Source organism: Corvus moneduloides, chromosome 20, assembly GCF_009650955.1.
Source record: "Corvus moneduloides isolate bCorMon1 chromosome 20, bCorMon1.pri, whole genome shotgun sequence".
Classification (NCBI taxonomy): domain Eukaryota; kingdom Metazoa; phylum Chordata; class Aves; order Passeriformes; family Corvidae; genus Corvus; species Corvus moneduloides.
In genome coordinates, this window is record NC_045495.1 from 10,471,316 (window position 1) to 10,497,581 (window position 26,266).

Below are 26,266 nucleotides of genomic sequence, written 5' to 3' on the forward strand. Positions count from 1 at the left end.
CCTGTGTCCCTGGCTTGTAACTGTGGGATAGGGTATGGACGTCCCCTTCATTCCCCATACCGTTACCATGGGACAGCACATGGATGTGTCTGTCAGGCCCTGGGCTGTCACCAAGGACAGGCACAGCCCCGCTGGTCCTCAGGCTGTTGCCGGGGCACAAGGCATGGACATTTTCCTGCACCCCAGGCCCCCGCTGTGAGTCAGAGCACAGACCTTTTCCTGGCTCCCCACGCTGTCACACCAGGACAGGGCAGAGATGGCCCCCCGAGACCTCAGGCCAGTGCACAGACCTCTCCCTGGGACGCTGGGTTGTCACTGCAGGAACAGGCATGGGCAACCCCTGGGGCCCCAGGCTGTCCCCCCACCCCTCCCGTGTGTCTCTGGACTGTGACGATGCAGTGGGACAAGTGACATCCCTGGGCCAAGGACCCAGCAGCTTTCCGGGCTTGCACAGAGCCGCGGTGGGAGTGAACCCCGGCATCATTGCCACCGCCACGGGGAGGGGGACAGGGACAAGGGACACGGGACGGAGCCAGAATCCTTTAAAAACTTGTCCTTTATTAGTCTGTCAGAAGCGAGTCCCTCTGTGTAGGGCGTCCCACCCAGTAATAGCAAAGTGAGCAACGTGAAGGGACCGAACCCCTCCTGCCCGCGGCCCCCCCCAAACCGGGGGAAACGCGGGGCCCGGGGTGGGGGCCAGGCTGACGGGGCCATCCCTCCCCGCACAGCCCCCGCCGCCGGGATCCCCTTCCCTCCCTCCCTCCCTCCAATGTGGGGTGCCCCTCATCCTGCCCCCCCCCGGGGGTCAGCTCTGGGGCTGGGGAGGGGCGCGACAGCCCAGGCCCCCCCAAATCCCGCAGAGAGCGATAGCACCAAGGGGGACGGCTGCTCCCCGCAGTTTATTCCGCGCTCCCTGCTGGGACCGAGGGGCCGGGCACGGCCCCGGGACGGATGGGGGGGGGGGGGGGGAGTCCGGGGCTTGGGGAGGGGGTGTCTCAGCTTTGCTTCGGATTTACATTCTGGACCATGCAGTAGCACCAAAGTTCATGAGGTCATCGGTGGCGAGCGTTACTTCCGCTTCCTCCCGCAGTACTTCCCTGCCGCGCAGCCCGCGCCTGCGGGGGGATGCGGGGAGATGCGGGGTGAGCCCTCCCTGCGCCCGCACCCCGCCCAGGGCCGGGAGAAGGGCCGGGCGCAGGACCGGGAGAAGGGCCGGGCGCAGGACCGGCCCCTGGGAGCGGGGGGACCGTGCTCACCTCTAAAGCCCAGCGCACCCAGCGCACCTCCGTAGGGCTTGGGGGGCTTCCCTAAGGGGGGAAGGCAGAGCGGCGTGAGCGGGACCCCCGTGGGGATCCGCACCCCCCCGCCACAAAACGCCCCGCGGGCGGGATGGATACTCACCACCAAATCCCAGGCCGCCGACCCCACCTGAAAGGAGAGCGAAGCCCTCAGCACCCACGGGGCACCCCCATTTCCCTGCCCCGCGCCCCCAGCCCCCGGGGTCCCTCCCCGGCCCGTGGCCGTGTCCCCGTGAGCCGCCGGCCAGGCACCGACACAGGCCCCCGGTGTGTGCCGAGGTGGGGGTGGTACCTGGAAATATCGGTGACACGCCGAAGCCGGGAACTCCAACCCCTGGGGAAAAAGCGACAGCCAGTGACAGCCGGTGACAGCAGTGCCACCCTAACGTGGACTGGGGACAGTCTGGCTCGGATCCCTCGCGTACTCCAGGGACAGGAGCTGATGCAAAAGCCGCCATCCCCACCCTGGCACCCCTCTGGCTTCTCAGTGCTCTCCCAGGCAGCCGCGTGCCCAGCAGGGAATGGCAGCAGTGTGGGGACAGCAAGCGGGGACGAGTGTGGCAGGGCAGGGGACACACTCCCACGCTAGCCCCAAACTGCAGCACTCACCTGGCTGCAGCCCCCCTGCACCAAAACCGGCAGGTGGGAGAGCCCCAGTGAGGGTGGGGAGCGTGAGCACAGCCACGGGAATGTGGATGGGGACGGGGGCTGGAGTCACTCCTCCAGCCCCTCTGGCTGTCCCTTACCTGGCTTGGGAGGTTTCCCAGCAGCTCCTGGATACAAGAGTCCTTTGTCAGAGAGGGGCACTGGTGCAGCCCCTGCCCGGACTTGCTGCCCCAGGGCCACAGCCAGACCCTTGAGAAGGGACCCAGAGGGTCCCAGGAGGGACCTGCACCACCACACGTTGGGGACATGGTACAGCGTCATCCCCTGTTGCCATGGCACGGGCAAGGCTGGCGCTATGGCCTTCAGTCCCTGCTCAGCAACCACATTCCCTTGGGATCACACCCTGGGAACAGGGCAGGTGGCAAACAGGATGGGGCACAAGGCACGGTGCCAGCCTGGGGTGGGATTGTACTGTGAGACCAGGAGGGCACAGAAGTGACCCACAGACTCCCTTTCCTTTTCAGTGCTCTGCCAGCACTCTGCTGCTGCTCCCTGCAGCCCAGCCCTGGGGAGCCCCACTGTGGGACCAGCATCACTCACCGAGCCCACCAACTCCGAGGCCACCGACTCCGAGGCCACCTACAAGGAGGAGCGTGGGTGAGCACCAGCAGGGACGGCAGTGGGGCAGTGTCTGACCTGCTCCTCACCCAGTCCCCAGCATGCCCAGCCTTCCTTGGCAGCCCCGCTCTCTCCAGCATCCCTCTGAGAGTCATCCCTGCAGCTCCATCCCTCTGGGAAAGCATCCCTCTGCCTTCACATCCCCACTGCCTGGGCTCAGCTGCTGCCAGCACTTACCTGGGAGGCCACCAACCCCTGGGACTCCAACCCCGGGAACACCTGCCAGAGAGACACCATTAACACCTGTCCCCCCACAGCCTGGCACCCCCAGCTTGGAGCACCCCCAGCCAGTGCTCAGCCTGCTGGGGTGGCCCTGGCACCCACGCTGGGAGTCCCCAGCACCCACCTCCCAGCACCCAGAGGGGCTTCAGCCCCTGCACAACACATGCAGGAGAAAACTGTCCCCAGCGAATCCAGGGCAGGGGGTACAGGTGGCACTTTGCACCCATGGGTGACAGCACACCACTTCCCACGCCTGGGCCATCAGGGCACAGTGGGCACGCAGGGGATATGAAGAGAGGTCAGCACCCCGATGGCCACAGGAGGAGGGTGCCCAGGGACAGTCCGAGGTGGCCCTGGGGCAGGGGCACGTACCGAATTTGGGAGGCTTAGCACCAGGCTGCACCCCTACTTGGGGGATGCCTGCAAAGCGAGTGAGGACACCACGGTTAGGACGGTCACCCCCGCACCACTCTCACACGCCACCGCCCTCTGTCCCACCCGCATCCCTCCCTGCCACCCCTGCACGTGCCTCGGTGGCTTTTAACATTCCCAGCCACCACTGTCCCCAAGCAGGTCCCCAAGCAGGGTGGGACAAAGCACGTACCTGCCCCGGGGAGGATGCCAGTTCCAGGAACTCCCACTCCTGGCACCAAGCCGGGCACGCCACCAACACCGGGCACTCCGCCGATGCCGGGCACCACACCTGGCACCCCTCCAACCCCGGCACCTGCAGAGAGAGGGGTGAGGCATCATGGGCTGATCCCCTGCTCATGTGGGATGATGTGCCAGGCCTGGAGTGCCCATCCCCAGCATGCCCTGGACCGGTCTGTGCCACACCAGGGCTGGTGGGGTGATGCCCCCTGGGTGTGACTGAGGGGCTCCCCAGACCAACTCACCAAATTTGGCTGCCTTGGCTGCTGCTTTGGCTGCTGCTGCTGGACCTCCAACACCTGGGCAGAGAGAGAAAGGGGGGCGGGGGCGGTCAGTGACCCTGCAGAGGCCTCACAGCAAACCTGGGCAGAGCCCATCCCCCAGGCCTTGTCTGCATCGCCCCAGGGGACACCGCTGAGGTTCTCCTCAAGCCTGTCCTGCCCCAGAACTGCCCCCACACCAGGCAAGCTACCCCCACCCCTACCTTCCTGCTCCTCACCTGGGACACCTCCAACACCAGGAACCAAGCCACCTACTCCAGGAACCAAGCCACCTACTCCAGGAACCAAGCCACCTACTCCAGGAACCAAGCCACCCGCTCCTGCAAGGACAAAGAGGAGGACTGGGGCTTCAGCTCGGGAAGAAACAGGGTAGAAGGGGTTGGATGAGAAGCCGTGGCAGGATGGGGGTAGGTGGGTGGATTATGAGATGAATGTGTGGCTGGATGAGGAGTGGTTGAAATGATGGTAGGATGGATGAATGGATGGTGAGATGGATGAATGGACGGCTGCTGAGATGGACACATGGATGGTGGGATGGTGAGATGGACACACGGGCATGTGTGTGAATGGGGAGTGGTTGAATGGATGGTGGGATGGAAGAATGGACAGATGACGAGATGCATAAATGGTTGAATGGATGGATGGATATGTGGATGGATAGATGGAGGGATGGATATGTGGATGGATGTGGAGTGATTGGATGAATGGAGGAGGTACAGATGGATGGACAGAGAAGGGGACAGATGGACACTGAGGTGGCTGGTGGTGTGGCTGGGTGGGCAGAAGGGGGTGTGGATGGACCGATGTTCAAGAAGGTGTTTGGATGGTGAACTCGGACCCTCCATGGGGCTCAGCTCTTTGGAGAGCAGCCCTGACACAGCCAGAACCTCATCCCACATTCAGCCCTTTGGGGGGGCTCATCCCTCACCCCAACCCCCAGGGACCCCAGGCACTGCTGGGCCTCAGCCCCGACAGGAGAGCAGCCCAGGGTGGGGATGAGGGGACAGGACACGCAGGATAACCTGGGAGGGATCCCAGCTTACCGAACTTGGCTGCTTTGGCGGCTGCTTTGGCAGCGGCTGCCGGACCTCCTGGGGACAGGGAGTGACAGGGTCAGGAATGCGTTCGGCCAGCACCGCTGGGGACACCCGAGCGTCCCTTGGGAACCATCTCACCTGGAACGCCAACGCCAGGCACCAGACCGGGCACACCCACTCCAGGAACACCAGGCACGCCAACGCCGGGCACACCCACTCCAGGAACACCGGGCACGCCAACGCCGGGCACGCCAACGCCGGGCACGCGTCCTGCTCCTGCAGAGGGGTTCAGGGATGTGTCCGAGGGGGCAGACTCCACAGCACCAGGGTGTCCCCACCTCTCCCGTGTGCCAAGACCCCTCCTCCCTCCCTGGCACAGCCGGTGCTGACAGTGGAGACAGTGGAGACTCACCGATCGCCGCTGCTTTCGCTGCAGCCTTGGCTGCGGCCGCTGCTGCCGGGCCACCCACTGTGGGGACACAAGGGACACGGTCAGGGCACTGCTGAGGTCAGTGTCCCCCCGCTGCCTGGTGACAGCCTGTTTGCTCACCTCCAACACCGGGCACAGCACCAGGGACGCCTGGGACACCAGGGACGCCTGGGACACCAGGGACGCCTGGGACACCAGGGACGCCTGGGACACCAGCTCCTGCAGGGAATGAGACAGGAGAAGTCAGATCTCACTGCAGCAACAGCTCAAAGGCTGGGCCTCTCCTGGCTCTGCTCTCATCATCGTGGCCCAGAGTATGGACCATCCATGGCCTCATCCAGGAGAGACCCCAGCAGGGCAGGAGAGGGATCACTTTCGTGTCTTGCTAGTGGGATGCATTTCAGGATCGTGCCAGCTATTGGAGGGCAGTGACCCCGGGCCCCGCGCAGCACGTACCGTACTTAGCTGCCTTTGCTGCTGCTGCTGCCGACGGCACCCCTGGGGACAAGGGAGACAGGGACCCTCAGCCACCACAGCCCCGCAGAGCCGGGCCATGGGGACAGGGCTCCTGGAACAGTCACCTGCCACCCCGGGGACACCTGCGACGCCGGGCACCACCCCGGGGACGCCTCCAACACCGGGTACCAAGCCAGGGACGCCTCCGACTCCGGGCACCAGGCCGGGAACGCCGCCCACACCGACACCGGGAACGCCGGCGCCTGCCGGGAACAAGAGGGGACAAGTCAGAGCTGACAGCAGCAAGAGCTCAAAGGTGGCAGCTGCCGTGGCTCTGTCTCGTCATTGTGCCCTGGAGAGCGGAGCATCCACGGCCTCATCCCCGAGAGACCCCAGCGGGGCAGGGCAGGGATGGGCCCCGTGACTCTGCCAGAGGTTGCCAGGAAGTCACCAGCACAGGCACCACAAGGACCCTCATCCTCACAGGGGCCCAAGATGCTCCTTTATTGGAGTGAAAGCTCCTCTGGACTCAGGCCCAGAGGGAAGCCAAAGCACAAGAGTTGAATTAAAACCTTTGGACAAGCTGAGATACATGAAGCCACACCAAAGTGAAATAGAAATACAGATTTTTTTAACTTTTAGTAGAAATATATGCTAAGTGCCTTAAACATTGAAAAGCTGTAGTAGAGACCTTAAACACAGTTCTTGCTGCAGCAGTGTAACCTTTTCACAGAATTCTTTACTTCAGACAAAATATAGATAGAATTATACTGTTCACATTTTTTAGATGGAGTGTTCACATAAACAGTAAGAGCTGATAGAAACTGTACATGCAAATCTGTGTAACACCTATGTAACACTTGTGTAAGGCTTACGATTGTTAGAATTAGACCGGAATAGGTTAAGGAAAGAAAAACCAGAATCATGTGTTAATCTTATTGGTCAGTTAGCAAATATAATCCACACTTCTGTAAGAAAAAATATATGGAGCATACAGAGCATATAGAAGAAGAAGCAGCTGTTTTCTGCCTACTGTTTGCTGTTGCTGCTTGCCTTTATCATGTAACCCCCTTGGAACTCTACCTTCAAGAAAGCTGTGAGACTATGAAATAAAGAACTCAGGAGAACAGCAGCCTCCTCTGCTCTTTCACCCTGGTCCAAGAAGGAAGGGTGCCCCGTCAGAAGCTCAACACTCCTTGTCACAGGGACATCAAGCCTTGCAGCCAGACAGGCCACGGAGCAGAAGTGGCTGGGTCTCCCCAGTAGGTGCTGGGAGGGCTGGGAGCCCGGGCACTGCTCAGACTGGAGAGCTGCCCAGGGCAGTGACAGCCTGGACCTGCTGGCACCCCTTAGTGCTACAGGGACGAGCATCAGGTCACTCCTGCAAGGGCTCAGGGCCACAGGGCTTTGGCCTCATGGGACCCTGCTCAGCTGGGGCACCACAGCACAGAGCACCCACTGCCGGGTCCTTCCTGAATCCCTGGATGCCATCCTGCCATGGGCCTGTGGAGGGATGCTTTGTACCAAGTACAGAAGAGAGGGGCATCAGTGCTTTAACCCTCAAAGGAGAGCTGCCTTTGACCATGGGACTCCCAGGGCTCAGCTGTGGTGATGGAGGAGAAGGTCGTGAGACCTGGCCAGGTGCCAGCTGCTGGCTCTGCCTATTGAAGCAGCACCTGGAACTGAGTCCCTCATGGACTGTCAGGGCCAGTTCTGCCTCCTCCCTGTGCCCAAGCTCCAGACTGCCCTGCTGCTTGGCCATGGCCCTCATCTCCACTGGAGCTCCTTGGGGGTGGTTATACCTGATGGATCCCACCATCCCCAACATATCTCAGAGGGCAGTACCCTGGGCAGGGGCCCCACTGCCAGGAATCTCTGCCCTAATGGCAGCAGCACCGAGCCCTCGGGCACCAGATCCTGCAACAGATCAGCTGCTGGAAAATGGATTTTGCACAAAATCCAAGAATTCAGTTAAATCCAAAGCCATGAGCTGGGGCTCGTTGTTCACTTCCACAGAGCAGCCTGGAGGAAGCCTGCAGAGGGAGAAGGTCCTGCCCTGGGGATGGAGCCAGGCCCAGGTGGGAGCAGCCGGGAGCTGGGCTGAGCATTCCCCGTTCCCCGATCCCAGGGGACACCCCGTGCCTGGGCACCCCCGTGTGTCAGCGTGGGCAGGGCGGGCGGGGGTCCCGGGGCTGGGGCCCTGCGCAGCACGTACCGTACTTAGCTGCCTTTGCTGCTGCTGCCGCCGACGGCACCCCTGGGGACAAGGGAGACAGGGACCCTCAGCCACCACGGCCCCGCAGAGCCGGGCCATGGGGACAGGGCTCCTGGAACAGTCACCTGCCACCCCGGGGACACCTGCGACACCGGGCACCACCCCGGGGACGCCTCCAACACCGGGTACCAAGCCAGGGACGCCTCCGACTCCGGGCACCAGGCCGGGAACGCCGCCCACACCGACACCGGGAACGCCGGCGCCTGCCGGGAACAAGAGGGGACAAGTCAGAGCTGACAGCAGCAAGAGCTCAAAGGTGGCAGCTGCCGTGGCTCTGTCTCGTCATTGTGCCCTGGAGAGCGGAGCATCCACGGCCTCATCCCCGAGAGACCCCAGCGGGGCAGGGCAGGGATGGGCCCCGTGACTCTGCCAGAGGTTGCCAGGAAGTCACCAGCACAGGCACCACAAGGACCCTCATCCTCACAGGGACCCAAGATGCTCCTTGTCACAGGGACATCAAGCCTTGCAGCCAGACAGGCCACGGAGCAGAAGTGGCTGGGTCTCCCCAGTAGGTGCTGGGAGGGCTGGGAGCCCGGGCACTGCTCAGACTGGAGAGCTGCCCAGGGCAGTGACAGCCTGGACCTGCTGGCACCCCTTAGTGCTACAGGGACGAGCATCAGGTCACTCCTGCAAGGGCTCAGGGCCACAGGGCTTTGGCCTCATGGGACCCTGCTCAGCTGGGGCACCACAGCACAGAGCACCCACTGCCGGGTCCTTCCTGAATCCCTGGATGCCATCCTGCCATGGGCCTGTGGAGGGATGCTTTGTACCAAGTACAGAAGAGAGGGGCATCAGTGCTTTAACCCTCAAAGGAGAGCTGCCTTTGACCATGGGACTCCTCATAGAGATGCTCCTTGTGGAGATTCCCAGACCTCCACAGCATCAAGGAAGGAAACAGTCGTGGGACCTGGCCAGGGAACTCCCGGCTCTGCCTATTGGAGAAGAACCTGGAGTCCTAATGCTGTGTGGAACCTCAGGGCCAGTTCTGCCTCCTCCCTGTGCCCAAGCTCCAGACTGCCCTGCTGCTTGGCCATGGCCCTCATCTCCACTGGAGCTCCTTGGGGGTGGTTATACCTGATGGATCCCACCATCCCACCATCCCCAACATATCTTGGAGGGCAGTGCCCTGGGCAGGGGCCCCACTGCCAGGAACCTCTGCCCTAATGGCAGCAGCACCGAGCCCTCGGGCACCAGATCAGCTGCTGGAAAATGGATTTTGCACAAAATCCAAGAATTCAGTTAAATCTAAAGCCATGAGCTGGGGCTCATTGTTCACTTCCACAGAGCAGCCTGGAGGAAGCCTGCAGAGGGAGAAGGTCCTGCCCTGGGGATGGAGCCAGGCCCAGGTGGGAGCAGCCGGGAGCTGGGCTGAGCATTCCCCGTTCCCCGATCCCAGGGGACACCCCGTGCCTGGGCACCCCCGTGTGTCAGCGTGGGCAGGGCGGGCGGGGGTCCCGGGGCTGGGGCCCCGCGCAGCACGTACCGTACTTAGCTGCCTTTGCTGCTGCTGCCGCCGACGGCACCCCTGGGGACAAGGGAGACAGGGACCCTCAGCCACCACGGCCCCGCAGAGCCGGGCCATGGGGACAGGGCTCCTGGAACAGTCACCTGCCACCCCGGGGACACCTGCGACGCCGGGCACCACCCCGGGGACGCCTCCAACACCGGGTACCAAGCCAGGGACGCCTCCAACACCGGGCACCAGGCCGGGAACGCCGCCCACACCGACACCGGGAACGCCGGCGCCTGCCGGGAACAAGAGGGGACAAGTCAGAGCTGACAGCAGCAAGAGCTCAAAGGTGGCAGCTGCCGTGGCTCTGTCTCGTCATTGTGCCCTGGAGAGCGGAGCATCCACGGCCTCATCCCCGAGAGACCCCAGCAGGGCAGGGCAGGAATTGCTAGGCCCAGCTGGATTTGTTTCTGAACCCCACCAAGTGTTTGGATGGTGGTGACCCTGGGTAGGGGCCCCACTGCCAGGAATCTCTGCCCTAATGGCAGCAGCACCGAGCCCTCAGGCACCAGATCAGCTGCTGAAAAATGGATTTTGCACAAAATCCAAGAATTCAGTTAAATCCAAAGCCATGAGCTGGGGCTCGTTGTTCACTTCCACAGAGCAGCCTGGAGGAAGCCTGCAGAGGGAGAAGGTCCTGCCCTGGGGATGGAGCCAGGCCCAGGTGGGAGCAGCCGGGAGCTGGGCTGAGCATTCCCCGTTCCCCGATCCCAGGGGACACCCCGTGCCTGGGCACCCCCGTGTGTCAGCGTGGGCAGGGCGGGCGGGGGGTCCCGGGGCTGGGGCCCCGCGCAGCACGTACCGTACTTAGCTGCCTTTGCTGCTGCTGCCGCCGACGGCACCCCTGGGGACAAGGGAGACAGGGACCCTCAGCCACCACGGCCCCGCAGAGCCGGGCCATGGGGACAGGGCTCCTGGAACAGTCACCTGCCACCCCGGGGACACCTGCGACGCCGGGCACCACCCCGGGGACGCCTCCAACACCGGGTACCAAGCCAGGGACGCCTCCGACTCCGGGCACTGCCCCTGGACCTGGAGGGAAGCAGAGCAATCAGACCCCCTACAAACAGCCCACTCTGCCACCGGGGGGGACAAGGTCTGTCCCAGGGCCACAGGAGGCTCTTGGGCACCGCCTTTGTGGTGGGCTCCTCCCACGTCTTAAAGCAGCTCCGCAGTCAACGCGGGATGCACCCGTGATTTTGCTTCCCATCTCCCTACACTCATCAGGGGTTTGGCCGCCCTGGATCCTGGGGACTCCCGAGGTCCCCGAGGCTGTGGCTGTACATCCCAGCTGCCCCAGGGCTGGCACGTTTCCCCTGACTGCTCCAATGAGCGGTTTCCTGCTCACTCTTCTCCCACAGAACAGCCAAGGAGGGGAGCAGCGAGATGTGCATCCCCCGGAGCATCCCTGCGTTGGGGAAGGACAGCTCAGCACAGATGCCACGTCCCAGGCACGCCGCTGGCACCTGGCACAGCAACCCCACATCTGACGGAGAAACCAGGTGCGATGGGCATGCTGTGCCCCATGCCAGGCTGCTGCATCCCGAGGGGCCCGTCAGCCCTCCATCGCTGCTGGAAAAGCTGCTGGAGCCGGGACAGGGGCTGGGAGAGCACCCCAGAGGATGGGATAGGGGCTGCTAGGGCCCTGGCACAGCCCCTGGCATCGATGCACGGCTCCTCCCCGTCCCGAGCTCTGTCCGAGACAGCAGGAACTCACCAAAAGCTCCTGCTTTTGCCGCTGCCTTCGCCGCTGCTGCCGCCGCTGCCGGTACTCCAACTGCCGGGATAGCGGGAGAGAGTCAGGGACGTGGAATAAGGGCAGGAGAGCCTCCCTGAGCCCCAGGGCATCGCCCTCTCATCGCCTCACCTCCAACTCCGGGGACACCGCCGACGCCGACACCGGGTGCGACTCCCGGGATGCCGCCGACGCCGGGCACGACACCGGCTCCTGCCGCAGGGGAGAGCAGGTCAGCCCAGGGTGCGGGGCCACGGGGACACAGCCGGCATTCCCGGGGCTGGAGGGACGGAAGGAGGGAGGGAGGGAGGGAGGGAGGGAGGGAGGGAGGGAGGGAGGGAGGGAGGGAGGGAGGGAGGGGAGGGATCTCCCTCCTGCCGGGGAGATGGGCGGTGTTTGTGCCATAAAGGGCGACTCACCGAGTTTCGCTGCTGCCTTCGCTGCCGCCGCCTGTGCTCCGACCCCTGCGGAGGGACACGGGCACTGGGCCACCGAGGTCCCGAGACCTTCCCACCTCAGCCCCCCCACCCACAGGGACCCTGGGGACCGGGCACCCGTGCCAGCATCTGTCCCCCTCTCCTGTGGGAGGTGCCGCTCCCCTGCAGGCTGTCCCTTCGGTGCCCGGACAGCCGGGCAGCGCCCAGCCCGCATCCAGGGGCCAGCGAGGTGACAGTGCGCGGTCCCCTGCCGTGCCCGTGCCAGGCCCCACCCCGGGGCTGCGGGGTCGGAACGAACCTGTCCCGGTGGGGTATCCTGCCTTTCCTGCCAGGATGCCGGCTCCTATCCCGCCGGGCCTGAGGCCTGCAATCACAACACAGCGGCAGAGCCGGGTCAGGCACCGGCCAGGGGAAGGACAGCGAGACAGACGGAGCAGCTCCCTTGGATCTCCTCCCCCTGGCGCCAGAGGCTGCGGGGGATGCCAAAGCCAGCTCCTCCCCACTTGAGATCCCAGTTCAAACATCCCTGTCTGGAGCTGGAGTGGCTCAGGACGTGTCCTATGGATTAACAGCTCCCAGGGATGCCGGGAGAGTTGAGTTGCTCCCAGGCTGGTCCACGGCCACCATGGGCAAGGCACGAGGTCCCCAAGGGACCACCTCGCCCTGGGAGCAGGATGTCCCTCACACCACCGGAGGGTCGGTGGCCACACGGCCGTGGTGGCAGCCAGGGGAGCCACAGGAGTGAGGAGGACACAAGGACTCACCACGGGGCAGCTTACCATTGGTGTAGGGCAGTCCATAGCCACCTGGGGACAAGAGGAGAGGAGAGAGGGGGGGTTAGCACCCGGCTGCTGCTGGCCCTGTCCCCTCTGCCTCACGGCGTGGGCCCGCTCTGCTGGGGCTGCGTGGCACCAGCCCCGGGGGCTCCGTCCATGGTGACGGTGAATCCTCCGGGATACAAACCCCTGCAGTGGAGCTGGGCCAGGAGATGCTGTTCTCCCTCACCTTGGAAGCAGGGACTGAAAGAGCCGCCTGCTCTGAGCCCTGGCCGAGGGCTGTGGCGCCTGAAGCTGGTTCTGCAGGAGCCTCCCATGACCCCGCTCCAGCGAGTGGTCCCGCGGGAGCCCCGCGGCGAGAGCTGTACCCAGCTGGCTGCGCCCCGGCCAGCTCCAAAGCAAAGGTTTTAATTGGAATCAGGGCTTGGGAGCCTCGGCTGAAACGTGACCTCGTTAGGAGGTTGGTGCGAAGGGATGGGGAGGGATTATGAGCTGGAACAGCTCGGCCAGGGAAATGTCTCCCTGCGAAAGAGCCGGATCCCAGCACTCAGAATGGCGCAGGGATGCCCCTGACCCAGGGGGGACCGTGGGCTCGGCAGCCAGCAGCTCACAGCTCCCATCACTGCTGGCAGCAGCCCGAGGCCACGGGCTGCCACATTCCTGCTGGGGACACCTCGAGCTGCACGCAGGGTGGGGGTGTCTCCAGCGTGGGCAGGGATGTGGCTGCCTGCAGCCAGGATGGAATTACTCATGGCAGCAGCATCTCCTCGAGCACTGGACACCGTCCCCTCCCAGCAGCCAGCATGTGGGGACCAGATTTCCCTCCATCCTGCCGGGCTATCCTGTGGTGTCCCACACCAGCATGGCAGTGCTGGCAGGGAGAGGCTCACAGTGACCTGTGCCAGGTGTCCCGCACCCCAAGGGCCACCCTTGCTCAACCTGGGGCACCTTATCAGCACTCTGCTCACTCCAAAGCTGGCAAAGGGGTAGCACACATGGAGGTGACTCCAAGGGCCAGGAGTCCAAGCCTTGGTTCTCCCAGGGTTTTACTGGGTCCAAGTCCAGGTCCCCAGTAGCCCCAGCTGGGTGGAAAGGCAGTCCCTGCCCTGGGGCTGTGCCCATGGGGCTGTGCCCATGGGGATGTCACCAGCACTGCCAGGGAGCTTGGACCGATGCACACACTGGGAGGGCTCTGCACAGATGGATGTCACCCGAGCACAGCTGGACACTGGGGAGTGGTCCCCATCCCTACAGCATCAACAGGACCCTGACCTCAGCCACAGCTTCAGACTGAGCCTCCAGCACGGTGGGTGACCCCAGGGCCACCTCCTGAGCAGGGAGAGCACAGCACCAAATCATCTAAAGAGATGACTTTCCACTGAAAATGTTATTTGTGCCACTGTCCCCTCATCCCCTCTCAACCTGGACCTACTGCAGTGGGGACAGTGCAGGGGACACCCCACGTGTGGGGCCCCAGATCCACCTGCAGCATTGAGACAAGAGCCTCCCCAGCCAGCACGGCCTGTCCCTGCACTGCCAGCCCCAAGCCCTCAGAGGTGACAAACTGGCATCCCCCAGCACCCCAGGAAGGTCTGGGTGCCAGGTGAACCCCAGCTGGGGACACCCCCCTGTCCTGGTCCCTGTCTTGGGGCCAGGACCCAGACGGGATCAGCCGGTGGCGGGGCCGAGTCTCCTTAAGGATCGTAACTCTGCTCCAGTGGAGGAAACAGGAGCGGCCAGGGATCCCTGCCGGTGTTTGTGGCCACGGGCCCAGCTGGGGGGAAGCCAGCAGAGCTGCTGCAGCTGGAGCCGGGCTGGGATGTGCTGCTCGGGGTGGGCTCCCCTCGCCAAGGCTCTCCTGCCTCCAGCGCCTGTTTGGGTGCAGGGGAAATGCCCGTGGGTCTCCAGTGCACTCCTCAGCACCTCAGGCATGGGGGCCTGCCCGGATGTGGCTGCCCTCCTCCTTGGGATGCGCTGGGGAGCAGTAAGGTGGCAGCACAGCCCCTGGAGGGCACAGAGCCTGCCACTGTCCCTCCATGGGCATGGCTACCCGGCGACAGGCAGAGCTGGCACCTGGCACAGGGCTGGGAGGGGAAGGTGTCCAGAGCAGCCTGGGCTGGGAAAGGGGGTCTGAGCTCCCCCAGGCTGCCCTGGGCAGGGGCTGAGCCTTGTCCACGTGGGCAGTGGGGAGGGAGACCTGCCTGGAGCCCCTAGGTGGCCTCGGCTACAGCTCCTTGAGCCAGGACACCTGGCCCCAGTGAATGCCCAGCACAACCCTAGGAGCCACAGAAACCAGACTGTCCCTGCGAGGGCTGTGCCTTGTGCCAGCAGGAGCTGGCGGGGCCATCCCAGGGTGGTCTGGCCCAGAGCACATCCCCAGAACGTGACCCTTCCTACCTTACAACAGCTGGAGAGGCACAGCACTGGCCACATGAGCTGGGGCAAGACCACGGGCATCACTGTGGCAGCTGCCCTCGGGGCTGCCACAGGCAGGGCACAGCAGAGCCCCTGGCTCTGTCCTGCTGTCCCAGGGCCAGCACGGGCACTGCCAGGTCCGGGGGACCTGTGGGCACCGTGCCTCAGCCCTGGGGAACGGCGGGTCCTTGTCCTGGCACTGCTGGGATCCTTCCCCCGCAGTGAAGCCACCGTGGAGCTTACCTGGGAGCTTAGGAGCTTTGATGGGATACCCCAGAGGGACACCAGGCTGCTGACCTCCAAAACCTCCCAGTCCTGCAAACCAACAGCAGACTCTCACCTGGAGCCCGCGCCACGGCTGCCACCAGTCCTGGAGGGAGGGGAGTGCCCCAGGGCACCCCGGGAGAGGAGAGTGGGGGGCTTGAGAAGCCCTGAGGCATCTTCTGGTGTGGGGAGACCATAGCTGTGAGGAACAGGCTTGGGAAGGAAGAGAAGGACAGGCAAGAGAGACGGGACACTCACCAGGGATTCCTCCAAAGGCTCCAGCTCCTAAAAAGAAACACAGAGACACCTGTGTGAGCCCTGGGCTGCTCCTGGAGGCCCAAATTAACCTGAGTTAATTCAGGTGAACTGAATTAACAGGTTGATTCAGCTGCAAGTTGGCTTCACTGCCAAGTGCCCTGTAGGGCTGTGATCCTGAAGGATGGGCTGGGGGCCGAGCTGGAGCCAGCCCTGAACCCACCCCAGCGTTCCAAGGGGGTTGAGGGGACCTACCTGGGCCTTTTGGCTTGACTCCAGCTCCAGTGGGGACTCCGGGCAGCACTCCCACGCCGGGGAAGCGAACACCTGGAGCAGAGACCAGAGGGATGAGCTGGGGCCTCGTGACGTTACTGGTACCCAGATCCCAAACCCCTGCCACCCCTCTCTTGTCACCCAGGGCACCCTCATCCTCGGGGGCTGGCTGGGACCGCCCTGTGCCAGCCTGGCTGCGCCTCCAGCTGCCGGGAGGGGTTTGCTCCCAGCCTGGAGCCACCTGTGGAACAGACTGGGAGCCTGCAGGGAACATGGCACTCCAGAGGGGTCCCAGCAGTGACAGCAAAGCCCCAGCCAGGCCTGGGCAGTGCTCTCTGCCCTGGTGATGCTCGGTGGCCTGGGGCCAGCAGGGGCTCTCCAGCCCTCCAGGGGAAGCAGACAGTGCTTTGGCCTTGCAGTCGTTTGGGTTGGATTTTTGGGTTTCGAGTTTCCTTTTGGTTTGGGGTTCTTTTTCCCCCTCTTACAAATGTCTTTCATTATAACTCGAGCGTTTTCAGACATGGAAAAGACATTCCTGACCAGCAACACACTTCGGACAGTGTCGAAACATCTTGTTTTCACAAGTTTTCCTCCCCCAAATTACTTTGCACTGAGGAATTCCTCTCTCCTGCCACCTCCTCCCCCTCCTTCCCACGCCGCCAGCCCTGGTGGCTGTGCCAGCTCCTCTCCGAGTGCTGGTGCCGCCTGCTCCCGCCAAGCTTGGCATGGGACAGAGGTGCCGGGGTCCCCCCATGCCTTTGGCACGGTGGAAATGTCACTGTGACCTCAGCCAAGGGGTTTGGAAGCTGCGGGGAGCAGCGGGAGGCAGGGCAGGGTGCTCGGCCCACAGGGAGTGCTGGCACTGAGCGGGGACCGCTTGGGAGGCTGGGCTGCTGCTGGCGGGGTTGGGGACCCCTTTGGAGGTTGAGGTGTTGCCGGCACTGGATGGGATCCCCTCGGAGTTGGGGTGCTGCTGGCAGGGTGGGGATACCCTTGGAGGTTGGGGTGCTGATGGTGGGGTGGGGACCCCCAGCTCACCTGCGCCGGGGAGCACGCCGCCCGGGAAAGCTCCGGGAATCCCAGCACCTGCAGGCAAAAGAAATTCAGGGATGAGGAGCCGGGTGGAGTCGCTCCCCGCCCCGGCCCCGGCTCCGGGGCCGTCACCTACCTGGTATCTTAGGGGGTTTCCCTGCCGCGCCAAGGCCGGGCTGCACCGCGCCCGGTACCACGGCACCTGCGGGCAGCAGAGACCCCTGAGCCCGGGCCCGGCTCCTGCCCACCCCGGGGACAGCTCTGCCCCAGGCTCGGCTATGCCGGGAGCGAGGGGTGTTTCCTACCTGTGGAGACCCCGAGGCCACCAGGACCAATTCCACCCACGCCTCCAATGCCAGCACCTGGGGGCATTGGGAAGAGGGGTGTACCAGGGGAGGCGCCGCCGCTGGGCTAGGGCAGGCCGGAACGGGACAAGCTCAGGATGGCCCTTGGGGGCGGAGGGGACACCCTGAGGCAGTCCCAGGGGTGGGTTCCCATACTGGGCACAGGGACCAGGCAGCTCTGCGGTCTCTGCTCCTGGGGGCTCAGGTCTGGCCAATTCCCCCGTGCCCGGGTCCCTCCGAGTCACTGGGCAGCCCAGTGAGAGCATCGGCTCCTGCCTGCAGCCCCCGGCTCCGGGGGAAACCTGTCCTGCCCCAGACCCCCAGGGGACACCAGGGGTCCCTGGGGGCTGCCCGGGCCCCCCCAGCACTCACCAGCTTTGGCAGCAGCCTTGAGCGCCGCGGCCGAGGCGGCTCCCGGGAACACCCCCCCGGGGAAGGCAGCTCCGGGGAACAGACCCGCAGCACCTGTGGGGACAACAACCAGCATCAGCATTCCTGAAACACAGCTGCCAAGAGGGTGTCCTGCCCTCCGGGTGGGCACAGGGGCTGGTGAGCTGCGGGGCTGCGTGGCGGTGCCAGGGCTGGCGTTAGGCTGGGCGAGGCGGCGTTAGCAGGCACTGCCCTGTCCTGCATCCCCCCAAATCCCTGCTCCCATCCACACCCCACCCGGCACACACAACACCTGACAGCCCTGGAGCCCCTGGCTGACCACCTGCAGGCACTGTCCCTCTGCTGCCGGCCCTGCGGGGACCCCAGGTGCCTCCTCTCCTGCGGGGTCACCCCACTGTGGTTGAGGCCATCGTGTCGGGGACCTCAGGGCTGCCTGCTGGGCGGCCGCAGTCCCTCGGGTCTGGGAAGGGCACCCAGCCCAGACGGGACCCACCCAGCACGCTCTGGAGAGCTGTGGAGATGGGGACAAGGGACGTGCTGTCCCCAAGGTGGGTCTCTGGGGATATCGCCCCGGGGATGGCCTGGAATGGGGGTGGACAGTGGTCAGTGCTCACCTGGCTGCAGGCCAAGGGGGCCGAGTCCCCCAAGTCCTCCGACCCCTAGAAAGAGAAGCGGGGTGAGGTGGGGGGCGGCCAGGCCCGGAGGAGCAGAGAGGAGTGCCTGTGGCACCGTGGGGACGGGAGAACAGCCCCGGGACGGGCACAGGGACGGGTGACAAATGTCCTCGCCAGCACTCGGGTCCTCCATCCTGTCCCTTCTGCCTCAGCCGCCCCCCGCCCTGCCGGGCCACAGGGGGACGGAACCAAAATGTTTATGGCTGAGGAATGAGTCCCTGGGTCTCCGGCCAGCACTGCCTTCCAACATCTGGGGCTCATCAGCCCTCGCTCCCTCCAGGCGCAAATTCCAGTGCCGCTGGCTCCGGGCGCGGACACCGCTCTGGCTGGGCCCTCGCGGCCGCCCCGCGTTTGGTTTTAATTACGCCGAAATAAAGGGCCTTGTTTTTCTTTCCACGAGCTGAAATCTGAGCAAACGGAGGCTGCCGGCCCCCGCCTCGGGCTGCAGCTCCCACTGCGCAGCCTGGCCTGCTCGGGGGCCGGGGGCGTGGGGTGCCCCTGCCCTGGGCACAGTGGGGACCCCAGGGAGGGCACAGAGGGGACCCCAGGGTCTGCCTGAAGCAGCATCTTTGCATGGGGATCAACAGGCACCGGCCAGAGAGTGCCAGGACAAGGGGAGTGGTTTGAACCGAAAGAGGAGAGATTTAGGCTCAATGCTAGGAGGAAATTCTCTGCTCAGAGGGTGGTGAGGCCCTGGCACAGGGTGCCCAGAGCAGCTGTGGCTGCCTCTGGATTCCTGGCAGTGCCCAAGGCCAGGCTGGACGGGGCTTGGAACGCCCAGGGACAGTGGAAAGTGTCCCTGTCATGGCAGGGGTGGCACTGGACGAGCTTTAATGTCCCTTCCAACTCAGGCCATTCTACAATTCCATGATCTCCCTTGGCCCAGATGTTGCACATTCGGTCCCTGCTGCCCCAGGCTCGGTGCCCTCCAGCTCTGCCTTCTCCTGCTGCACATCCCCCTGCCAGCATCTCCCCTTTCTCCTGGTGATGTCCCCTGTCCCCAGCGTTCCTAGGCGGGGCAAAGCCCAGCGTGAGCTGCAGGAGCCTCTGCAGAAGCTGCTTGGCCCCTCTGGCAGGCAGGCGCGGGCGCTGCCGGCTGCCCACCGGGACGCTGGCTCCCGGCTTCGCATCTCCTGCCGGAGCTCTGGCGCGGTTTGCAGGCAGCAAGCACCCCCAGAGGCTGGTTTGGGGGCTGGGGCAGAGGGCAGCGCCGAAGCGGGGTGGGCAGGGAGGCTCCTGGAGGCCGTGCCAGGATTAGTGTGGCAGGGCAGGGCGGGCTGTGCCTTGGCCAGCGGGGTCCCCCCAGCGCGGGAGCAACATGAGGGCAGCAGTGGTTGGGAAATATCCCGGCTGCTGGCGTGCCTGGAGCTGGTGAGAGCCAGGGAAAGGCTTCTTACCTGGTTTGGGAGGTTTTCCTGCAGCCCCGAGTCCTAGGGGAGAGCGAGCGGAGAGGGGTCAGGGCCATCCTCCCTCCGAGCATCCCCGGGCACGGGGACACGTGTGGGACGGGGCCAGCCTCGTGGCAGAGCCCCTGCCCAGCACAAGGCAGCTCTGCTGGGCGTCCTGCCCCTCTCCCCAGCCCAGCCCAGCCTGGCAGGGGTCCCAGCACTCACCTGCTCCCAAACCTCCAAGTCCAGCACCTGCGAGCAACGGCACAGTCTGAGCACCGCCCTGGGAGCACCCAGCACCCACCCAGGCTCCCGGGGCTCCCTGGGGAGGTGGAGACAGTCACACGGTGTAAGGGGACCGGCCATCCCTCCTGGGTGTCCCCAGGGTTTTGGCTGAAGCTCTGGGGACAGGCTGTGACCTCTGAGCACCTCCTGTGGCCAGGGCTGGGCAGGGTGTAGGTGCCAGCCCTGGGCTGGGGGCCCCCAGGGTAAGCCTGGCACTGCCACCCAGTCCTGTCCCCACGCCACGGGGCTGATGCTGAGTCCATGCTGAGCAGCCAGGCAGGGTGTCCCCATGTCACCTGATCCCGGCTGGCAGGTCCCCAGCCTTCCATGGTGTCTCGAAGGCATTCAGGGACCCCCCCAGGCACCTGCCCGTCCTTGCAAACAGGGTGATGCCCCCTCCCAGTGGTGCCTGGGCCCCCTTACCTGGGAAAAAGCCTCCTCCTGGGACTCCCCCTCCCGGGATAGCACCAGGGACCCCTGCAAGAGAGAGACCCTTGTTAAAATCCCCCCAGTGGTCCGAGGCAGGGGGTGGGGGGCCCCTCCTGGTTCCCCTGCTGCTCCCTGCGCATGGGTTGGGATGCGGAGCTCGAGGGCAGGCCCCTGCCTTTCCTTGCAGCCCTGTTTCCCGGGGGTGACAGTGGTGACAGGGCTTGGAGGTGCCCCAGCTCGGACCTAGGGGTGGCACCTCGGTGGAGGTGTCAGCAGGACCTGGCCCTCCGTGGGAAGGAGGGACGTGGGGCCGGCTGCTGTCCAGCTCTGCTCCTGTCCCACAGCCCAGCCAGGGCTGCCTCCATCGCCTCCAGCTTCACGTGGCTCTGCGGCTGGGTCCGGGCACGGCCACGCTCATGGGGCTGTCCCAGTCCATCCCCACAGCCCCTGCTGGTCCCAGCCAAGCCTGAGCCCCCTCTGGGGCTGCCCCAAGGATCTGTGGATGTCTCCTGCCCGCTGAGGTGCCAGTGAAGAGCCAGCTCAGGCCGGTGGGACTGGGGTGACAGACTGGGGGGACACTGCTGAGACCCATGGAAGCTCCCTGGTCCCTCTGCCTGTCCGTGTGACACTGCGGTCCCAGCACTTCCCAGGGTATCTCAGCTCATGCTTACAGGCCACAGCAAGGTTTTGTGGCTGGTTTGGACTGGTGGCTGGTTTGGACTGGTGGTTTGTGGCTGGCAGGGGGGTGTCTGCTGCAGGCCACCAGGCTGCCACCCCCGGCTGGCCCCCAGCTCCACCAGGGCCATGGGTGCGCTGGGGGCTTGCAGGTGGGTTGGGGACACAAGGGGACCGCAGTGCAGAGGGAAACTCCACTCCTGGCACCGGGAGAGGGACTGTGGTGGGGTTTGCAGGACAGAGCCGGACAGGGGAGCTGCCAGGAGGGCGTGGGGGGCTGCCGTGGCCACAGTCCCTGTGGGACCTGCAGCCAGCCCTGCTGCCTGTACCGCCACCGGGGAGGGACTTCGGGGGGGACGGGCACGGGCGGACCCTGTGGGGGCATGGCTGGGACCTGAGCACCTGCAGTGGCCACCCCAGCACACCGGGAGGTGGGTGCATGCAGTGGCACAGCCGTGGCAGCACCACCACGGGCCGGGCAGTGCCCAGGGGCTGGGCAGGGGGGTGCCAGCTCCCGGGGGGACAGGCAGGTGGCACGGCTGGCAGGTGGCAGGGCTGGCACACCACGGCGAGGACACATTGTGCCGCACATCTCCATCACGGGGGGGGCAAACTCCGGGGATTCCCTCTTGCCGTGCCCCAAAGCCCTGCTGTGCCCCACCAGTGGCAGGGATGAGGGTGTCCCCTGGGCCCTGCTCACGTGTCCCTTGCACCCTGGGCACCTGCAGAGATGCCCGGGCTCCCCGCGGGGTGCACTGGGGTGCCAGGGCACAACCGTGTGCGGCAGGGCTGTCGGGCTGCGCGGGCACAGCAGATGTTGGGACAGTCGGTGGCAGGACAGGACATCCCCGGGGATGGGGGGATGGGGAGGACCCGTGCCAGGACCCTCACACAGCCCCAGAGAGCGGGGCCCAGGCACTGCCCCCCAGCATCCCGTCCCGCGGTGTCCCTTGGCCAGGAGGGGACGCGTGCTCAGCCTCCGGCCCGGCCCGGCCCGGCCCGGCCCGGGGGTTCCGGAGCAGCTCCTTTTCCCGGCCGGGGGTGACAGAACGGCTCCTTTTCCCGGCACACTCCCCGCCCACCCCGCCCCCCCAGCCTGGGTGAACACAACTCCCTCCTTGTTTCCGAACAAGCTCCGAGCGTCCGCACACCGCCAGCTCTCCCTCCCGGCCCCGCTGCCGCTGGGAGCCAGTGCCGGGCATGGCCAGGGACTGTCCCCACCCAGGACGGGACACTCAGCCCCCATCGTGCTCCACAGCCTCAGCCCCTCAAAACCAGGCAAGGTCCCTGGTGCTGGGGTGACAGTGGGGGACAGGCTGACCTCCCCTACCCTCTGTCACCAGCGCTGCCTGATGGAGGCTCCTGAGGATGCTGGGACAAGGATTTCTCACAGCACCCCTGCATTGTGGGGACCCTGGGAATGTCCGGGTGTCACCTGCCCACAGCCACAGCTGCTGAACTCAGCCCTTCATCATCCTCATCATCATCACCCTCCTGGGGCACTGGGGGTCCTGGCAGGAGGGTCCCACTGTGGTGACACTGTCACTGCCCCGTCCCCAGGCATCCCCCAGGCACCATCCCAGAGAGGGCCCTGTGCCTGGACACTTTTTGGGAGGATTGCAGAGGATGTGCTGGTCCATCTGCCCAGATCAGGAGGTGTGGGGCAGTCAGCAAGGCCTGGCAGGAGATGGGACGGCCCGGAGGCAGTGGGATGGGTGACTGGATGGTGGTGCCAAGCGGCCTTGGGGGCACAAACCTTTCCCTCAGGAGCTCTCCCTGACCAGCTCTGCTGCCAGGCATGGCCGGATCTGCACTGCCCTGGGAGCTCCTTCACAAGCTGCTCCCCCAGAGCCCAGCTCGGGGCTGTTCCCTGGTGCAGGCACTGCTGGGGGGGGGGGGTCTCTCCAAATCCCCCCAGCGTCTCCAGTCCCTCCCCCTGGCAGCACCACCGAGCACAGCTGTTGGTGACAACCCACGCACTGGTGACACCGTGACCACACTGGGCTCTGGCCATCGCTCTCCGGCCATCTCTGTCCTTGCCCAGCCTCAGGGGCAGCAGCCCCCAGCCCAGTTTGGGGTCCACGTGCTCCCATTTGTCCTCTCCACCCATTCCCTTAGCACATCAGGGAAGGGGAGACTGAGTCAGCGGCTTCCCAGCACGGAAGGAGCTCTGTGCTGCCTCCGCTCTGAGCCTGCCAGGACCCTGGGAAGGGGATTTTCCTGGGCTCCCAGCCTGTCTCCTGCACTGGGCTGGCTGTGAGCCTGCATCCCACCCCGGGGATGGCTTCTCAGTCCAGGGGCAGGAGAATTCGCACCCACTCATGCAGCCCCAGCTGTGTCAGGGTGTGAGCCGTGGAGGTGCTCAGGATCTGGTGTGGAGCCTCCTTGTTTACGGGAATGGGATGTTTTCCCCCCCCAGCTCCATCCACAGGTGTGGATATCCGTGCTGTTCTGCTGCCAGCACTGCTTCCGATCCCGTTTGGATCGGCCTCACTGTTTCTATCTGCATCGCTGCTTGCAGCTCCCTCCACGAGCCAGAAATGCAGAGCATTTCTCTGTTCCATAGGTTTTGAGACCATGCTGGAGAATCCACCACAGGACACCCTCGTACCTCACCCCTCCCTGCGCCCACAGGCACCCGCTCCCGGAGGAGCCTCAGCGCAAAACCGCCACCACTCCCCTCTTCCCTCATTCCGCTGTTTTCTTTTTCTTGGGAGAAAGTTATGGAAACATTCAGTCTCCAAGCGACTTTGAAGCCATGCTGCATCCCGGGCCGGGCTCGCTGGTAGCAGCTCGGGGGGAGGGGGGGCTGCTGCCGGGGCCTGGCTCCTCTCCAGCCCCCCTGAAGCTCCAGCTTTCATCTCCGAGTGCTGGCGGCCGAGCTGCACCCTGCCAGTAGTGAGGGGAGGGAGCAGCCCCAGCAGGCCGGGGTCCAGCTGGGAAGGGGAGATGCCATCCCAGCCTCACCCTGGGCATTCTGGTTGTCCTCGGAGGGTCCCCACAGCCCCAGGCTGGGTGCCAGCACACCCAGTGCCTGCCGCTCTGCACCCACCAAGCTGCTCCCCCTGGGCCCAGAGCCTGCAGGGCTGGGACCTCCCTGGGGTCCCTCTTGTCCCTCCTGGGGGTGTCACTGCCAGGGGATCCCCTGTGCTCCACGCAGGAGGCACTGAGGGATGGATGGAAGCACTGAGGGATGGATGCCCTGCTCCCGATGCTGGGACAGGCTGCACCTGGCACCTTTGGGGAATCACGGCCCCTTCCCCCTGCAGTGACCTGTGTCCGGCTGTGCAGGGCCCCACAGTGCCAGCACGGCTCTGCTCCCCAGGGGCAGATCCCCAGGGGCTGATCCTGACCTGCTGCCGGGGTTTCCTGAGTGCTGCCAGCTCAGTCCCTTGGCACTGCTCTGAGGTGACAGTCTGGGTACGAACCCTTCAACCCTGGGATGTCTCAGGGTTCCTTCTCCCACCAGGCTGATTTGGAGCTGCACTGGCAGTCAGTGCTGGAGTTCACTGGCCTGCCCCTCTCCAGGTGCCTCCCCAGCACCCTGGGATCCCCCTCACCATGCCACCGTGCCTCTGTGCCAGCTCTGTCCCCAAGGGCTGGTGTGCCAGGGCAGGGCTGAGACACTGCCCAGTGCTCCCTGGGAGAGCCCCAGCACCGGGACCATCCCCAGGGTCAGGTCACCTCCTCGGTGAGCTGGCTCCCAAAGCAGCAAACACCCCTGGGGACTGAGCCGGGGCCTGGAGTGGGGCACATCCCATCCAGCACCCCGAGCAGGATCAGGCACCGACAGCAGCTCGGCTCTCAGGCAGCTCCCGGCTCTGAGGTCCCGCTGCCTGCGCAGCCAGCCCGCGCTCGGGGTCCCGGGAGCTGCAGGGCACGGGCAGATGGAGCTGCTGAGGGCTCTGCCCTTGGTGACAGGTGGTCCAGCCTGGGGCTGCCCTGGTGCCCACCCAGCCCCGGCGCTGCCCACAGAATCCTGCACCCTCTCCTCCTCTGGTCCTCAATCCTCCGTGTCCAACAAGCCCCTCACGACAGCCCCGGCACTGACCCCGTGGCCGATGGTGGCTCTGCCCATCACACGCTCTCCGTGGCACAACCACTCAGCTCTCCGGAGGTGACTGTCCCCTCCCTTGTGGTGCTGTCGCCTCCTCACAGCCCTCTGCCCAGTCTGGCCACTGCAGTGGGCTCGGAATCTGTGTTCAGCTGCTCTCCCCGCCTCTGTGGGAGCTCCCGGTCTGACCCGAGGCAGCGGCTGGGCACCGGGCAGGCACCGGCTGCGCTGGCCGGGCTGTGCCACACGGCTGGGACACGCACCCTGCGCTGGCCGGGCTGTGTCACACGGCTGGGACACGCACCCTGCGCTGGCCGGGCTGTGTCACACGGCTGGGACACAGACCCTGCGCTGGCCGGGCTGTGTCACACCGCTGGGACACGCACCCTGCGCTGGCTGTCACCTCCCCGCCCCGGCCGCGTGTGCCGCACCTGCGTGTGCGTGGGCTGGGTTGTCACACAGCCGTGGGACCGCGCCGGGACAGGGACCCGACGCTGGTGGCACAAGCACAGTGAGGGGGGTGTGAGGGCCCCCGGCACCCCCAGCCTGCGGTTCGGGTGGGTCGAGCCGCTCTGCAGCTGCAGCAGCCCCGGGGCTGTCACGGCCACACACTGAGCAGCAGCTCGCACACGGCGGCTGCGGGACGCTCCCACCCACCCGGCGCCCTGGGCTCCCGCTGCCACCGCACCGCGGGGTGACAGCTGCCACCTCCCCCGGCCCCTCGCACTTTTAAGTCCCATGGGAGTTTGGTGGCCACGCCTGGTGTCCTGCCTGCGTGTTCCTGAGCCTTTCGTGCCTCCAAGTCTCTCATTCCCAAGTCTCTGCTGTCCCCAAGCCTGTCACCAGGACACAACCCCTGGCAGCCTCCCTCCGACAAGTGCTTGGTGCAGCGGTGCCGTTACCGACTGCCCCGCGTCACCACCCTCGGTGACATCCCGTCCCACCCGGCCATGGCACAAAGCCACGCGTCGGTGTGGGGAGCAAAGAGCCCTGGGCGGAGGTGGCACCCGGGGGCTGCCCAGCCGCCCTCGGGGATGTCCCCAAGGCAGGGCAGCGTGGGTGGCTGTCCCTGCTCGGGGCTGCGCAGCCGGGGCAGGCGAGGGACTGCCCGGAGGGTGGGGGGTGTCGCAGCCCCGGTGCCCGCGGAGGGTCCCCGCAGGACCGGAGCGAGGCGCCGGCCGCGGGCACGGGAAGGAGCCTTTCGTTCCTTACCTCCTTGCTGAGTAGCCGGGAGGATGGAGAGGAGGAGGAGGACTCCGGGGAGGAGGGGTGCAGCTGCCTGCCTTGCCATCTCTTGAAGCAATGCCCCCGTGCTCCCGCGGGCTGTGTGTTTTATCCCAGAGCTGCTTAATTGTTGCTTCCAAGGATGCGAGGGGAAGGGGAGGGGGGTGAGGAG

At 65.3% G+C, this 26,266-nt stretch overlaps 1 protein-coding gene across 14 annotated transcripts; it reads right to left on the minus strand.

The window, feature by feature from the left end:
- Positions 1 to 538: 538 nt before the first annotated feature.
- ELN (elastin) lies at positions 539 to 26,266 on the minus strand. 14 transcript variants are annotated; one of them, XM_032130142.1, is made up of 40 exons: positions 26,083 to 26,266; positions 20,136 to 20,189; positions 19,653 to 19,679; positions 19,437 to 19,469; positions 17,980 to 18,024; positions 17,348 to 17,440; positions 16,937 to 16,993; positions 16,768 to 16,833; positions 16,638 to 16,685; positions 15,582 to 15,653; positions 15,330 to 15,356; positions 15,051 to 15,122; positions 12,396 to 12,422; positions 11,915 to 11,980; positions 11,599 to 11,643; positions 11,312 to 11,392; positions 11,162 to 11,221; positions 10,372 to 10,476; positions 10,247 to 10,288; positions 9,543 to 9,680; positions 9,418 to 9,459; positions 8,000 to 8,137; positions 7,875 to 7,916; positions 5,785 to 5,922; positions 5,660 to 5,701; positions 5,324 to 5,422; positions 5,186 to 5,242; positions 4,912 to 5,049; positions 4,780 to 4,827; positions 3,955 to 4,056; positions 3,701 to 3,754; positions 3,409 to 3,531; positions 3,177 to 3,224; positions 2,760 to 2,801; positions 2,520 to 2,543; positions 2,045 to 2,071; positions 1,591 to 1,632; positions 1,402 to 1,428; positions 1,257 to 1,307; positions 539 to 1,115 (listed from the first exon to the last, which is right to left on the minus strand). In XM_032130142.1, exons 1-40 carry the CDS (start codon positions 26,159 to 26,161, stop codon positions 1,069 to 1,071), a joined length of 2,568 nt encoding a protein of 855 aa, XP_031986033.1. In that variant the 5' UTR covers positions 26,162 to 26,266; the 3' UTR covers positions 539 to 1,068. The 14 variants fall into 14 exon arrangements, with proteins under 14 accessions (XP_031986033.1, XP_031986032.1, XP_031986045.1 ...); XM_032130141.1 differs by having other exon boundaries at positions 2,505 to 2,543; positions 26,083 to 26,265; XM_032130154.1 differs by lacking the exon at positions 10,247 to 10,288 and having other exon boundaries at positions 2,505 to 2,543; positions 9,543 to 9,620; positions 10,450 to 10,476.